This window comes from Gordionus sp. m RMFG-2023, chromosome 1, assembly GCF_954871325.1.
Source record: "Gordionus sp. m RMFG-2023 chromosome 1, tfGorSpeb1-WG-v2, whole genome shotgun sequence".
Taxonomy (NCBI): Eukaryota; Metazoa; Nematomorpha; class Gordioida; order Chordodea; family Parachordodidae; genus Gordionus; species Gordionus sp. m RMFG-2023.
The window spans coordinates 25,316,820-25,334,089 of record NC_088775.1 but is presented as its reverse complement, the minus strand read 5'-3'; the positions used below and the strand labels follow the sequence as shown (position 1 = coordinate 25,334,089).

General features: G+C 25.2%; 1 protein-coding gene across 1 annotated transcript; it reads right to left on the bottom strand.

The window, feature by feature from the left end:
* Positions 1-3,606: 3,606 nt before the first annotated feature.
* Positions 3,607-11,132, bottom strand: LOC135922997 (uncharacterized). Its single transcript, XM_065457577.1, has 4 exons — positions 4,880-11,132; positions 4,443-4,596; positions 3,842-3,938; positions 3,607-3,774 (listed from the first exon to the last, which is right to left on the bottom strand). The coding sequence occupies exon 1, from the start codon at positions 8,321-8,323 to the stop codon at positions 5,135-5,137; it is 3,189 nt and encodes a 1,062-aa protein (XP_065313649.1). The 5' UTR covers positions 8,324-11,132; the 3' UTR covers positions 3,607-3,774; positions 3,842-3,938; positions 4,443-4,596; positions 4,880-5,134.
* Positions 11,133-17,270: the final 6,138 nt, after the last annotated feature.

Sequence of the window (17,270 nt, the reverse complement as noted above, 5' to 3'; positions counted from 1 at the left end):
TAAATTAAAATGACTAAACAACGAATTGCCGTAATTAATGTTAAATTAAATTTTCTAAACAGTATATTATGTTAAATTAAAATGACTAAACAACGAATTGCCATATTTAATGTTAAATTAAATTGTCTAAACAGTATATGATGTTAAAATAAAATGACTAAACTGCGAATTGCCGTTATATAATGTTTAATTATAAACACTAAACTACTAATTGCGATTGTTAATGTTAAATTATAATGACTAAACTACGAATTGCCGTATATAATGTTAAATTAAATTTTCTAAACAGTATATGATGTTAAATTAAAATGACTAAACTGCGAATTGCCGTATATAATGTTAAATTAAAATGACTAAACTACGAATTGCCGTAATTACTGTTAAATTAAATTTTCTAAACAGTATATAATGTTAAATTAAAATGACTAAACTGCGAATTGCCGTATTATATGTTAAATAAAAATGACTAAACTACGAATTGCGGTTGTTAATGTTAAATTAAAATTAGTAAACTACGAATTGCCATATTTAATGTTAAATTAAAATGACTAAACTACGAATTGTCGTAATTAATGTTAAATTTTCTAAACAGTATTTAATGTTTAATTATAATGACTAAACTGCGAATTGCCGTTATATAATGTTAAATTAAAATGACTAAACTACGAATTGCCGTAATTAATGTTAAATTATATTTTCTAAACAGTATATGATGTTAAATTAAAATGACTAAACTGCCAATTGCCGTATTTAATGTTTAATTATAATGACTAAACTACGAATTGCGGTTGTTGATGTTAAATTATAATGAGTAAACTACGAATTGCCATATTTAATGTTAAATTAAAATGACTAAGCTACGCATTGCCGTAATTAATGTTAAATTTAATTTTCTAAACAGTATATTATGTTAAATTAAAATGACTAAACTACGAATTGCGGTTTATAATGTTAAATTAAATTAAGTAAACTACGAATTGCCGTATTTAATGTTAAATTAAAATGTCTAAACAGTATATGATGTTAAAATAAAATGACTAAACTGTGAATTGCCGTTATATAATGTTAAATTATAATGACTAAACTACTAATTGCGATTTTTAATGTTAAATTATAATGACTAAACTACGAATTGCCGTATATAATGTTAAATTAAATTTTCTAAACAGTATATGATGTTAAATTAAAATGACTAAACTGCGAATTGCCGTATATAATGTTAAATTAAAATGACTAAATTACGAATTGCCGTAATTAATGTTAAATTAAATTTTCTAAACAGTATATAATGTTAAATTAAAATGACTAAACTGCGAATTGCCGTATTATATGTTAAATAAAAATGACTAAACTACGAATTGCGGTTGTTAATGTTAAATTAAAATTAGTAAACTACGAATTGCCATATTTAATGTTAAATTAAAATGACTAAACTACGAATTGCCGTAATTAATATTAAATTTTCTAAGCAGTATTTAATGTTTAATTATAATGACTAAACTGCGAATTACCATTATATAATGTTAAATTAAAATGACTAAACTACGAATTGCGGTTGTTGATGTTAAATTATAATGAGTAAACTACGAATTGCCATATTTAGTGTTAAATTAAAATGACTAAACTACGCATTGCCGTAATTAATGTTAAATTAAATTTTCTAAACAGTATATTATGTTAAATTAAAATGACTAATCTACGAATTGCCGTTATATAATGTTAAATTAAAATGACTAAACAACGAATTGCCGTAATTAATGTTAAATTAAATTTTCTAAACAGTATATTATGTTAAATTAAAATGACTAAACTACGAATTGCCATATTTAATGTTAAATTATAATGACTAAACTACGAATTGCGGTTTATAATCTTAAATTAAATTAAGTAAACTACGAATTGCCGTATTTAATGTTAAATTAAATTGTCTAAACAGTATATGATGTTAAAATAAAATGACTAAACTGCGAATTGCCGTTATATAATGTTTAATTATATACACTAAACTACTAATTGCGATTGTTAATGTTAAATTATAATGACTAAACTACGAATTGCCGTATATAATGTTAAATTAAATTTTCTAAACAGTATATGATGTTAAATTAAAATGACTAAACTGCGAATTGCCGTATATAATGTTAAATTAAAATGACTAAATTACGAATTGCCGTAATTAATGTTAAATTAAATTTTCTAAACAGTATATAATGTTAAATTAAAATGACTAAACTGCGAATTGCCGTATTATATGTTAAATAAAAATGACTAAACTACGAATTGCGGTTGTTAATGTTAAATTAAAATTAGTAAACTACGAAATGCCATATTTAATGTTAAATTAAAATGACTAAACTACGAATTGCCGTAATTAATGTTAAATTTTCTAAACAGTATTTAATGTTTAATTATAATGACTAAACTGCGAATTGCCGTTATATAATGTTAAATTAAAATGACTAAACTACGAATTGCCGTAATTAATGTTAAATTATATTTTCTAAACAGTATATGATGTTAAATTAAAATGACTAAACTGCTAATTGCCGTATTATATGTTAAATAAAAATGACTAAACTACGAATTGCGGTTGTTAATGTTAAATTAAAATTAGTAAACTACGAATTGCCATATTTAATGTTAAATTAAAATGACTAAGCTACGCATTGCAGTTATTAATGTTAAATTAAATTTTCTAAACAGTATATTATGTTAAATTAAAATGACTAAACTACGAATTGCGGTTTATAATGTTAAATTAAATTAAGTAAACTACGAATTGCCGTATTTAATGTTAAATTAAAATGTCTAAACAGTATATGATGTTAAAATAAAATGACTAAACTGTGAATTGCCGTTATATAATGTTAAATTATAATGACTAAACTACTAATTGCGATTTTTAATGTTAAATTATAATGACTAAACTACGAATTGTGGTTGTTAATTATAATGACTAAACTACTAATAGCCGTATATAATGTTAAATTAAATTTTCTAAACAGTATATGATGTTAAATTAATATGACTAAACTGCGAATTGCCGTATTTAATGTTAAAATAAAATGACTAAACTGCGAATTGCCGTATTTAATGATAAATTAAAATTAGTAAACGACGAATTGCCTTATATAATGGTTTATTATAATGAATAAACTACGAATTGCGGTATTTAATGTTAAATTAAAATAACTAAACTACGAATTGCCGTATATAAGGTAAAATTAAAATAACTAAACTAAGAATTGCCGTAATTAACGTTATATTATGATAACTTAACTGTGATATAAACAAAATGATGATAATAAATAAACTAGGGCAATCAAATTAGATTTTATTAACTATTTTACCATACATTTACACTATATTTCCCTGAAAACAAAATTTAAACATTAACACCTATTATAATATATCATTTATTTCTTATTATATTTATAAAATTGACTACAATTTTGATCATTTATAGACATAATCCTCTCTATATATCAAAAAAAAAGACTATTTAGATATTAATTAGGTTATTTATTTTACAATTTCAAAATATAAGAATAAAAAAAATGTAAATATATATTTAGAAAATAACATAATTATTGACCCATTATTTTTTAAATATATATATTTATTATAAATAATTAATTTAGTTCATAAATTTACAAAATATACATTCATTAATTTTCAAAAAATTACATAACTAAAATAGTAAAATATTTAATAAGTTGTTTTGATCATCATGCTGGGAACCTTTTTAACTCCATACGAAATTTTCATACGATGCTTTTATGAATGCATTTTATAAAATATATATTTTGTGTCATAATTTTAAAATGAAAATGAGTTATACCATAAATCCTTTTGTCTTATTCGAAGCTCGGGTAGGTAGATCCGAATTACGCTTAGATTAATATATCAATTCCCTCTAATATTCTTTGTCGATCATTCTAATAACATATTAAAATGTCATATTTTTAAAATAAAATTAGTGAGTGGTATGCCATGGCTAAAAGAATCTCAATATTTCTAAATTTATTAATTCCCCTCTTATTTATCTTGTACACTATGTGTATTTTAATATAAATTAATATCTATAAACCTGAAAAATTATCTCAAATTATTAAAATATTTTACAAATATATTTTGCATTTAACATTAATTCAATTATATAGAGATAACAGAAATGTTAAAATAAATTTAATTCGGTGAGCGGGTCAAGTCATATTATTCAAAATTAGAACATATATAAATAAACAAATAATTATTTTATATTATAGGCGTGGTAGGACAATTTTTTAATGAGCAAATTTTTAAAACAAAAGACGTGGTAGCCGATTTTATTTAGAAATTATCTGAATGAAGACCTCTAATCTTCGATCATAATAAATCTCACTATATTCATATCATATATTTATAAAGAAAAATAAATATAATACAAAAAATTAATTTACCATCATCGTTAGTACCATATTAATTTATCAGTGCTACATAACTATCTACGGTGGCCTTTTTCCCCTCATAATTTTTTTCACATTCAAATCACTTATTTTATGTCCCTATGACTTTTATCGGTATGGACATATATATCGTGCCTTCATCACATTTCTCATCATGGAAAATATAAATATTATCATCTGTAATCTTATATATAATTATATTAATATCTTGATACCTAACAAATTATCTCAAATTATTATAAATTAAACTTTGAATCTAATATTAAATCAATCAAATAATTATAGAGGTATATTACGGGCAGGTTACAATATATTTAAATATTTAGTAGGCGTCATATATATTTAAAAAATTCCCCATTAAGCCCTATAAACCTTTCTATATTGTTTTTGTTTATTCAATAAAATTATAAATAAATAAGAATATAATTTACCAAGATTTAATTGCCATAATGCCAGGGTCAATCGACAGATATCGAAACTATGTAAATCTTTGTCTCCTCATAGTTTTTATCCCCAATAAAAGCATTAATTTGGTGTCCCATATTCGATCTCGTCATAGAAGACATTTTAGTGCTTTAATGACCTTTCTCGCCATAAATTATTTATTTTATCTCCTCATGATCTATCACGCCATCAAAAGCACATATGTTTTTCGTGATCCTTCACGCCATATTATTTAATAAACTTTATAATTTTTTTTTAAATTTTCTAGATCTTCTAAATTGAGATAGTTTTTTCGAACCTTTAGGTCTCATCAGCGTTATTTTACCATATGACGATGTAATATATTTAGAGATTGTTGTTGATTTATGATTATTTGAACCTACTTCAGCTGTAGATTCCTTTATAAATTTTAAAAGGGATACCCTATCATGTTTACTTAAATCAGAATCGATATAATAATCTCCTAGTCCAATTACTGCTCGTTCTAATTCTTTTTCATAGTAAAAGACTTGGTCGGATATAATGGTTATTAATGTATGCAAAGGAACAACCTTTTTTATCATCATCTTTAGGACACTATTCATTGATTCACTGTTGTTATTAGTATAAACTTGTGATATAAACTTGTTCTTTAAAGGTATATACACGTATTCATAAAGTTTTTTTTCGAAACTTTTAAACATATTCTTAAGAAATTTATCATATTTATTAACTATGCAAATATTTCGAAATTTTAACATTTTTTTTCTAAACATAATGTCATCAGTGGAATATATTATTCCATTTTCACCAAAAATCATATTACTTATATATTCTCTTAATCTCATAGGGACCCCTTGACTATTTTTCAAAGAGATTGACAAATTTCTCCTCATGTGAAGTGTGCATAATAAATGTTTGGAAGTATTAAAATTTTTACGTAAAGCCGAAACCATGGCAAATTCTTCGTCGGATCCGAAAATAATATTCTCCACATTAATTTGGTGCTTTTTAAAAACACCCTGTAGCTCAGAAAAAAATATATTATATGTCCGGTAATCTGAATTACCGTGCAAAAATATTGGACCGAAAAATAATGGATGTACTTTATCTTTCAACCCCGTTTTACAAAGAGCTATATGCTTGAACACAGTAGGCGTCACAAAGAGTTCGCTTAAATTGTAGGTTTTATCAACGCTAAGAATACTTCGTTGCTTTCCCGTACAACAAAATTTTATATTTTCAAGCATTAAACGAGTATAAAGTACTATAGCTATAACTTTATCAGGTCTTATACATATATTTTTGATTATCGGATAATCATTTATATTATTTAAAATTAACAGAACTTGATCTGCGAAATTGCTACTATAATCGGTATCATTTTTGTGCAATTCGTTATATTTTAAGTTTCTTATTTGTTTTGTATTTCTTGGTATATTATATATATCTTTTGAAACTATAAATTCCTTGTAAATTTTTCTTGTAGGTTTATCTATAACAACCTTTTTAATTTTCTTTATAACGCTAGGAGGCGTACGAATATATATAATATTCTCATATTTCCTATTCCCATGCCTCAGTTTACCAGGATATATTCCTATGTATTCTACTAAAAAAGTAGGTTCTATTTTCAAAGAACTTTCATCTTGCAATATCTTCAAATATGATATTTTTTTTCTATATTTTAGATCCTTTTTTAATGTACAACTATATTGACATAAGCAAACTACATTATTTAAATTAGGTTGAGGGTTTATAGTACATCTATGATTGGAATTATGTATTTTTCTTAATATGTAAAATACTTTATCTATCATTATATATGGACCTTTTCTTTCGCCATTTTCTAAATCAAAATAACGGTTACTACCACCCGTTTTTTTACCTGTCCATGCTCCACAATCATCGGGGAAACAACTTTTTAAACCATCCTTATTCATTTTTAAATTAATACTATTGTTTACAATAAAAAAAGTATTATTTTTAGTCCCTTGTGGAATTGATTCTAGAATATTTTCTGGTTTCAATAACATATTCAATAATTCATTGTATGTAAATCCTTTACAATGATTCTTAGTGTATATTACACTATCAATACAGTTATCATCTAGGGAATCATGCTTTATTAGCTTATTAACCTTCATATCTTCAAAAGACTTATTTAATAATTCTTCTTTTTTATGTAAACCTTTAGAAAGGATATCTGAATATTTCACAAGATCTTCATTTAAAATATCGGATATATTAGCGGTAAAAGCCACTAAATTTTTATCTTTTATAGGCGTGGAATGTATTATTCTTTTATTATTCCACAATCTTGGTGACGGCAATTCATAATCATAGTCATCGTATATCCTTTCCGATTTAATATCCTTTATATCTGTCAAATCGACTTTATATGGATATATTGGAACAATATCTATATACTTCACAGATTGTTCAAGTGAAATATATGATATATAATATATATCTAATATATCTGTTTTTATTATTTTCAATAAATCCTCATCTGAAATATCTGAGTAATCTTTTAATATTTCTTCATTAAATTCATTTGCTTGTGATGTTTTCAAATTATGGGTAATATTATATGGTATCGATTTAACCACGGTTTTATTATCATTTTTTTTAAATGGATATATACCTAAGAAATCAAATTCTTCGCTCGAAATATATGAACCATCATCAGAGAGTGTTGGTGGAGACTTTTGAAAATCATAATAAGTATGGTCATATATATATTTATCACATTCGATATCCAAAATATCTTTATCATCATTCTTTACCCTATATGTCTTACATACAGGTTGCAGATATATTATATGATTACATAGCATTATCCCTATTGAGGTTTTTGTCCATAAAATATTAATGCCCACTGGTTGCCATATAGGTACAGATCTTCCATAAACCTCACGATTATATGGATTATTATCTTTGGTTTCATGAGCAACAATCATTTCATTTAGGTGATAGGACCCAATTCCTATCTGTAAAGCTGCGCTTGCAGCATATAAATGAGCCATCTCGGCCCACCCTTCAATCGGCGTCAAAACGTCCTTTAATAATTGATCATAAATAGTGTCCCAAATATTTAGGTCATTGTATTTTTTGCTTAATATATATAGGGCAGAATTTATATCGTATGTTGACTTATAAATTATCATTTCTATGGCAGTTACGCATCTTATATATAAATGATGAATTTCATCACCATAAATTGCCAATGAAAGCGCTCTATAGCAGCAGTTTCCATCTCCTATGCAAGACCTAGGTGAATACCTTTTAAGTAGTTCCGGGCGAAAAGCTTCAAGCAATTTTTTAGAAATTTTATCTAATTTCCCTACATATTGATTATCATTTTCACGAGAGGGATGCTTGTAGTACATGCTAATTAAGGCTAATTCATTGTTAGACGTTGATACATCAGGGGATATTTTTAATCTCATAAATGAGTCTTCTATTTTATAACAATATCTGCAAAAATATGGTGCTTGTAATAAAGCCCAAGTTCTATAAGATTTATCAGGTACACTGAGGCAACACTTATGAACCCATGTATCACAGGTCTTGCAAATACATGCGTCAGAATTGATAACTTTTTTACATTCTTTGCAGAGTAATTTCCTATTTAAATATAAAAATTGTTTATATTAATTGTATTTATATTTAAATCAGAGATGTAGGCCCAAGCCTAAGTCCGGTCCGGGTACACGAGTCGGGCCTTATTTTATTTTTTGTAATATACAAGGACAGCGCCTTAAATTTTTTTTAAATATTCAGGCCGGGGTTATATTTATCCAAAATTAATATGTTATTTTCAATAATTCAATATTTATAAAGGTTTCATTTATATTGATCATTTATTATAAGGTTAAATATTCCTGTTATTATACAATCAGATGAACCAATTTCTAATGTGAATCATACGTTTATTGTATATAAACATAAGCAAAGAATTATACATTCATCTAATTGTGCTACGTAAAACGATATTATAATGAATAAAGAACAATAAAGGTATTTTTTATTTTCCCCTTTAAATTTCCTAATTTATATGGTTCCACGTCAGTTTGGCCCATAGTCATAATCACTTTAGCGCGGCGACAATTCGGCGCTTATATATTACAGTTGCAATTTATTATAAATTTATTGGTATAAAAAAAGGATCATTAAATAGAAGTCATTTTAAATGTTGGTCCTATTAATTATTTCTTCATTTTTTTTACAAATATCTTTTATTTACTAAATGTGTGATATCAATTAAAAATTTAATAATATTTTAAAAAAATTAATAACCAATATTTATAACCACTTCCTTGCTGGACCAATTTACCACATTATAAGGTATTTTGATTATTAGCCAATATTATGTAAGCCTGAATATTTTGCGCAGTAGGAAAATTTTGGACTTCCATCTCGAATCTTACATATTATTATGGCCAAAATCTTAATCGACCGTTTTTAAAAGTAGACCCAAATCGGCCGTTTAAGAACACTAATGTTGATCCAATAAAATTAAAATTAAGACTGACTCATTTTAGATTTATTAAAAATCTAAAAAATATTTCTATTAATCATTTAAAAAAATATAAAGTATGCTTAGGCTAATTTTTCCTATTATAAAATAATAAAAAACGAATTTACCAACATTTTTTTATTTTTATATAAATCAACTATAGAAAATATAAATATACTATATAAAACATGCTAAATAATTAACATTAATTGCAAATTAAAATTATATGCGATCCCCCTTAAATAATCATTAATCGGCGATTTAAATAGTCAGATACAATTAATATAATATTTTAAGCTATATCCCGATACACCTAGCTTGATCTCGGGTGGGATATTAGAAATATATGTTGTCTAAAATTAGACGGGAAAAGGGGGATTTAATATTAAACATAATGTTGGTTTACTATCTTATCGTTTTTATCAAAAAGGTATAATGTTTTTTTAAACTTTTATAATATCATTTTCAATTAGTAAATTTTATAATTTCAACAGCCATAATATAAATAAATTGCGCGTTAATTCGTTTTTATAATATAAAAAATTGGTCTTGGCACCGGGCCGATTTGGGTCTATTTTTAAAAACGGTTGATTAAAATTTTAGCCAAAATATTTTGTTTGATAGAGGTCCAAACCTTTCTTACAACTATCCGCATCCAGGCTTATATAATAATGGCTACAAATCATAATAGATTAGACTGGGGTTATATAAATCCCGGGGCTTGGCATACCACTTAATAAGGTTAAAATTGTATCCTTATATAGTTTTTATTAGTTTACATCTATAGACAATAAATCTGTTGAAATATTTTATTTAATTATTACCAAATTTATATAAAAAATAAAATATTTATGAATTTTTCAAAAACTTTTTACATGACAGAATTTTAATTTCAATTAAAATATATAATCATTTTTATGTAAATTAATTCTTAGCAAAGTTTAAATACTCTACTATAATTTGGGAAAGTTTTATGAGTATTTATTATATCTAGATATTACTTCAACCATGATTAGTCAATTTAGAGCTAGACCGGCTTGCTAAACCATACACGTCTCTTATGGCAGTTAATAAAAAAAAATTCAAAAATCATAATCTCTCCTTAGGATTCTTATTTATTTATGTCTAAATGTTTATTAAATTAACCAAAATTAAGTTATTTAGCTTCAATTTATAAGTTTATGTTTAACACTGCGCGGAATAGACGCCGCGCTGAATTGACGCTGCGCCGATTTGACGTGATACCAATTTATATAATGGTAGACCCTTTTCGAAAAATAAAATATTGAATCTTCCTATGCTTTTCATTTAAGCCAAAAAATAATAATATTAGTTTCATCTACAAGCTCTCCTAGTGAGCATATATTTTCTGTAGATAGGTTAACCTTAAACTAAAAAGATCTATTTATATTGGTATAATAAAAATTAAATTTTTTCCAAAAATATTTATTCCATATGAATTATTTGTATTTAGTGTTCTTGAAATTTTATAAAATTTAAGTAGTAAAAATTAAAAATGATAATTTTTCTTAAGTCTATATAGAAAGATAACAGACAAATTTGAATCAATATATAATTTATTATTTTTCCCCTAAATTTAATATGGGCGAATTGGAGACAAATTAGATAAACTTTACAAAAATACAGCATATTTTTACACTTCGCCTAATCGTGCTAACTGTCAACCCTGCATTCACAGTTAATAATGGTAGAACTTGAAGAATATATGAGCTACGTAGGAAAAGTTTCTGCACAACTTAATTTTTACAATTATATTCTTAAGCACCAAATTTCATAATAACTGATAAAATCTGTAAATATTATACAGGTGCTTATATTTATTAGAAAATTAATTTTTTCCCTAGAAAACAAGCAATTAGTAATTAATTTACCTATATTACATAAAAGTTAAAGCCCTATTAAAAATGTAAATGGCACAAGTAAGGGAATTGTGCCATAAATGGCCATGTTTTAAAACTGGCCACCACGCTATAACTTTTTATCTATTGCACTTATTTCTCTCAAAATTGGTCAAATGTTTATATATTATCTAATTTTTTTTTTGATCGTAACATATCAACAATATGAAAAAGATATCAAAAATTATGACCTTATGATCATATAAAAACATAAATTAACAAATACTAAAAAAACAATAAAAAGAAAAATCTAAAGAAAACTAATGATGAATGGCAAGAAAGCTATTAAAAAAGCTAGAAATGTGAAGATATGCCTGCAATGTGAAGAATGGACTTATAATCAATGTACAAATTTCAATGATTTATATGTTATGTATGTAAATAAAGATACTATAATTCTTTGTTTTTAAATTAATAAAATGGCTTTTATTATTGTTGTGTATTAAAAATAATAAGTAAGTTTATTAAACATCATGAATGAATAAATTTTTGGAAAATCATTTTTACATGTACATAGTTAAGATAATAATTTATAAAATCATTAAATATATAGTTGTTAATTTTGTATTAACAAAAAGATAATTAAGATATCAATTTATAAAATATTATCATTAAATGCTGGGATGATAACCCAAACTCACACCCTTGATTTTTGCTGAACCCAAACCCAAACGCGAACCCTTTTTTAAAATTTAGGATTCAGGCCCAAGCTTTTTTTTTGATTTTAAACTTTTATTTTAAATTATATTAAAATAATATATAAAAAACATGTAATTTACCATTTTATTTTATAATTTTTTAAACCGTACAGTTCGCATCCCTCATTAAATCATTAATAAATTAAGATACTTATACTATTTATATATGTGTATAATTAAATTTTTATATACCTCAAATATAAAGAAATATATCAGATAGGTCAATTTTATAATTTACTTGGTTACTTTTATACGATATACTAATCAATGTTAGTTTATCTAAGGATAAAAAATAACATTAGAAAATATATGATTTAATTTATTAGGAACCCTATAATAAATATCCGAGATCTGCAGGCTAGGCCCTAAGCCTGGCCCGGGTCTGGAAAACATTAGTCCTAGTCCTAAATTTATCTCATAGCCAAACAAAAAATTTATCAAAAATTAGAATCACCTAATATAATAACCCAAATTAAGTTATATATTTTTTTTTACGTGATACATGATATTAAGCGCACTAGCCCTAAACGTCGTAAATATAACAAAGTTATATATACAATAGAGTAACGCTTGGTTCTCTTCTGAAAAAATCCATCAAACTGGGATAAAAAATGGGAAAATAATTAAGAAGACCATCCACGATTTTTGGGCAAGCCGCAGTTACCTGTGCGTGTAAGTGGCAAAGCCATTCTTAAACGCCCATGGGAAATAAAAAGGACAGATTAAAGCCCATGCCCGATTAAGTAAGTTTTGATTATGGAAGGGTTGTATTAAACAAATTTATGTTTATTAAAAAAATAAATATTAAGACTTACCCCAAAACTATAGAATTAAATATTTTTCCGAACATGTTTTAATTAAGCCAAATATTGTATACATCGTTTCCTTTGATATAGGAATGGATAACGTAGAATTTTTGTTATTATGGTGGGCTAATTGTCTTAAACTAATAATACTATTTTTTAAATTGTAATCAATTTTTAATGCATTTTTTATTCAAGTATAAATTAATATAAAATAATATAAATCAACACACATGTTTTTTTTATTTTTAACAAAAACATATAAAAAAAAGAAGTTGTTTATTTTTATCTAATGATTTTAAAATACGCGAACCAAAATAATATAAAAAATAGCTTGTCATCATACACAAAATAAAATTTACAACTTTATTTGAAGAAAAAAAAAATTAAATCTGTTGAGTTTATAGTTTCACATATAATTCTTGCCTAGCCTAAATATTTAAATAAAAAAAATTATCTTTATAATTTTAAAAAAATACATATGGTGAATTCCATATCAAATCAACCAAAAAAAGTCGATTCTCAACCCGACCCCCTTCAATTTTTCTTAAATTTTGCATAATAGTAGTATATACTATAACTAAGAAAAAAATTAAATTTTACCTCCCAACAAGGTATACCCGCTAAGATATGGGCGTTTAAAGCGCGGAAAAATGGTACATTTTTAACAAAATGTGCCTCATTTATTTTCAAATATCTCGAGAAATAATTAAGTTAGAGAAATAATTTAAATTTTATTATGTAGCTTAATAATAGGTCTTTATTATGACATACAAATAAATATGATATAAATCTAATTAATATCGAAAACCGGAAATGGCCATAGAAAAAAAAGGTATTTTTTTTGTATATAGATATTACACTGCTTTATGATTGTACAAAATCCTAGACTGGGATGAACATGGGCCTAAGAGTTATGAGTCTTTATATGGCTAAAATTGAACAAATTTAACATAAATATCTTCATTTAATAAATATTTATGAAATAATATTTATTTAAAAATTATGTCTAAATGATAGGCCCTTACTTTTTTTTATTTTTAACAAAATTTTTGAGAAGTGGCTGGGATAATGTGATTTATTTAACATTCAAGTTATATGTGACTCGAAATTACTTGACAAAATAATTCTAAACATATTTATAACTTTAGCAGTTAGTTAGGGAAAAGAGTATTCTCTCGAATCCCAATATTATTAAGCCAAGTCGTATTATTTAAGAAGATATTATGGAGAAAGTAAAAAAAATTTATGATTCTTAGGAAAATAGTAGGCTTATGTCAGGCAAAAATAATTTTATATCAATGAATGTAAATTGGAAAAAATCAAGTTGAGAAAAGACTAATTTTATATAATATTAAAGAACTTTTCATTCACTTTAGAGAGACTCATGACGATATACAGTTAGGTTTGAGTAGATTTGCTTTCTTACGACCTAAAAACTGTGTTTTAGCAGGTGGTCCAGGTACACATACCATGTGTATCTGCACATTACATCAAAATTTTAGGCTTATTTTAATAGGTGGAGAATTACAACAGCTAACAAACAATATTTGTCATTATAATTATCCTTCAATCAACGATTATAAACATTGTATTGCTGAAAGTCTTTGCAATTCAGCCCAGCCAGTATGTTATTTAAATAAATGTAAATTTTGCCCCGGATCTTTAAAATAAAAGAAAGACTTATTATATTATTTGACATAAATTCAATCGATTATTAACATTCAAACAATGGTTAGCAGTTGATCGAACTACCCTCAAAACGCTGACAAAATCAGCTGACGAATTCGTAGATTATTTAATTGAGAAAACCAAAATTTATTATTTTTCTTGATGGAGCAGTAACCTAATATAAAAATAAAAAGAACTGTATAAATCTATAATCATGAAAATGGTTTTGGGATAAAGGCGGAGTGGCATTTTTTTGCAACGGCTCATGGCAAAAGTCCCTGCAACAGTTTAGGGGGGTTACAAAACGACTAGTCGAGCAAGCTTGCAACGCCCATATCAAAATCACATATTGACAATAATGGATTTATTTAACTGTACAAGAAATAATATATGGAGTAAATTAGATATTTGTAAGCAATAATGAATATATCAACATGGAAAATCATATAGAAAGCAGGTTTTTTTAGAGCAAAAAAATTTCGGGAACACAAAAGTACCATGCTTTTATTCCCCTTGACGAAAACAAAATAAAAGTCAAAATTTATTTAATTCTTTAGATGATTTAATATTTGATATATTTTATACATAATTATGAATTATTATATTATATGTAATTATGCATTTCAGACAAATAAAGTTATAAATATGTTTAGAATTATGTCAAGTAGTCACAATATAACTTGAGTGTTAAATAAATTACAATATCCCAGCCACTTCTCAAAAATTTTGTTAAAAATAAATAGACATAATTTTTAAATAAACATTTTATAAATATTCATTAAATGAAGATATTTATGTTAAATTTGTTCAATTTTAGCCATATAAAGAAGCATAACTCTTAGACCCATGTTCATCCCAGTCTAGGAATTTGTACAAACATAAAGCAGTTATCTATCTACAAAAAAAAATTTTGAAAAAAAAAATACCGATTTATACTTCCGGTCGATATTAATTAGATTTATATCATATTTATTTGTATGTCATATTAAAGAACTATTATTAAGCTACATAATAAAATTTAAATTATTTCTCTAACTTAATTATTTCACGAGATATTTGAAAATAAATGAGGGACATTTTGTCAAAAATGTACCATTTTTCCGCGCTTTGAACGCCCATATCTTAGCGGGTATACCTTGTTGGGAGGTAAAATTTAACTTTTTTCTTAGTTATAGTATATACTACTATTATGCAAAATTTAAGAAAAATTGAAAGGGGTCGGGTTGGAACCTTGGTTGATTTGATATGGAATTCACCATATACAAATATCTAAAATTGTTATGTTATTTGTAAATATAAAATTAGTGAGTATAAAATATACCAAGGGAGCAAACGTATCTTCATATACCATTCTAATTTTATCTCATTTTTGATATTAAAGTCATTTATCTTTTAAATAAAATATATATTACTTTTCTTGCTATATAAATTTATTTATTAGAAATAAATAAATATTTTTTTTTATTTGATAAAGATATTATTAATTACCTATGGACGTCTGTAAAGGGCTTCTAATCATAAACATTCGGCTATCGGATCGTATATAAATATTTAAGAAAAATATTTATTCACCATCCTTATTATAAAGTTTATATATTCAAGATTGCTATATAGCAAAAACAAAATCAACCATTGAAATAATTTATAATAGAGAAATATTTTTAAATATACTTGCGAGAGGGAATAATCTCTTATTTTAAAAAAAATCAATAGGTTTTTTTTAGAGTACCCATCGAAAATCTATTATATGATGTTCATATATATCCTAATTGTTTGGTAAATTCTATTATAAAGTTATAAAGATATAAAAATATTTATAATTTATACCATATACATTTCGGTTAGCGCTATATATCGAGATTAGTCAAAATTTCTTCTTTGAGTCATGTTGGCATCTTTGTCATATAATTTTATATTTAAACATTTATTCGCTATCCAATGACCTTTCTCGCCATATGTATCCTCATGACCTTTCTCGCCATGGAAAGCAAATATTTTATGCATTCTATATACTCTTCTCAATGTAACTTATTTTTTAGTACACAAATATATCACAGAATCATCATTTGAATCTAAATCGTCATAATTAAAATCACACGGGTATTCTAAAAAAATACTCGTTTTTTCTTTAAAAACACCTACATAAGGTGCTAAATTATCATCGATATCTTTAAATTCATCACTAGATATATCTGACATATCATCTTTAGTATATTGTGATAAACTATTTGATGAAATTTCTGAGTAATCATCATCTTTACTCGAAACAACGGATATATCGTCTCCAGTGATCTGTGTTAAATTATTATCAGAATCTAAAATATTCGATTTATAATTTTTGGTCATTAACGCAATATTTATCTTAGGGATATCTGTATATCTAGATTTAAAAGGCATCGCACAATGAGCAAGATCGTCAATTGAAATATCCAAAAAATCTTCAAACGGCTTTTTTAATATTTCTTGAATATTATTTTTTTTTGGTGAGGAAGATTTTTTAATCTCGGTATTGATATTTATCAATTTTGACGTTATTACGTTTTTATCTATAGGTAAGACCTTATTACAGCTATCTGATCTATCTATATTCATATCAATATCTATATTATCTTCTTTTTCATATAAAAAGGCAAAATGATTAATAACGATATGCTTTATAATAAGGGGATTAGTCGTCGTCCAAAGGATGGCACGATTAATGGGCTGGTCAATCGACACACCCCTACCACGTATATCCCTGTTATAAGGGTTATTTGGAAATATACTTTCCGACCTAAATGGTTCCA

Coding starts and splice junctions, on each gene's coding strand:
- LOC135922997 (XM_065457577.1), bottom strand. CDS start 8,323: ATGAGATTAAAAATATCCCCTGATGTATCAACGTCTAACAATGAATTA.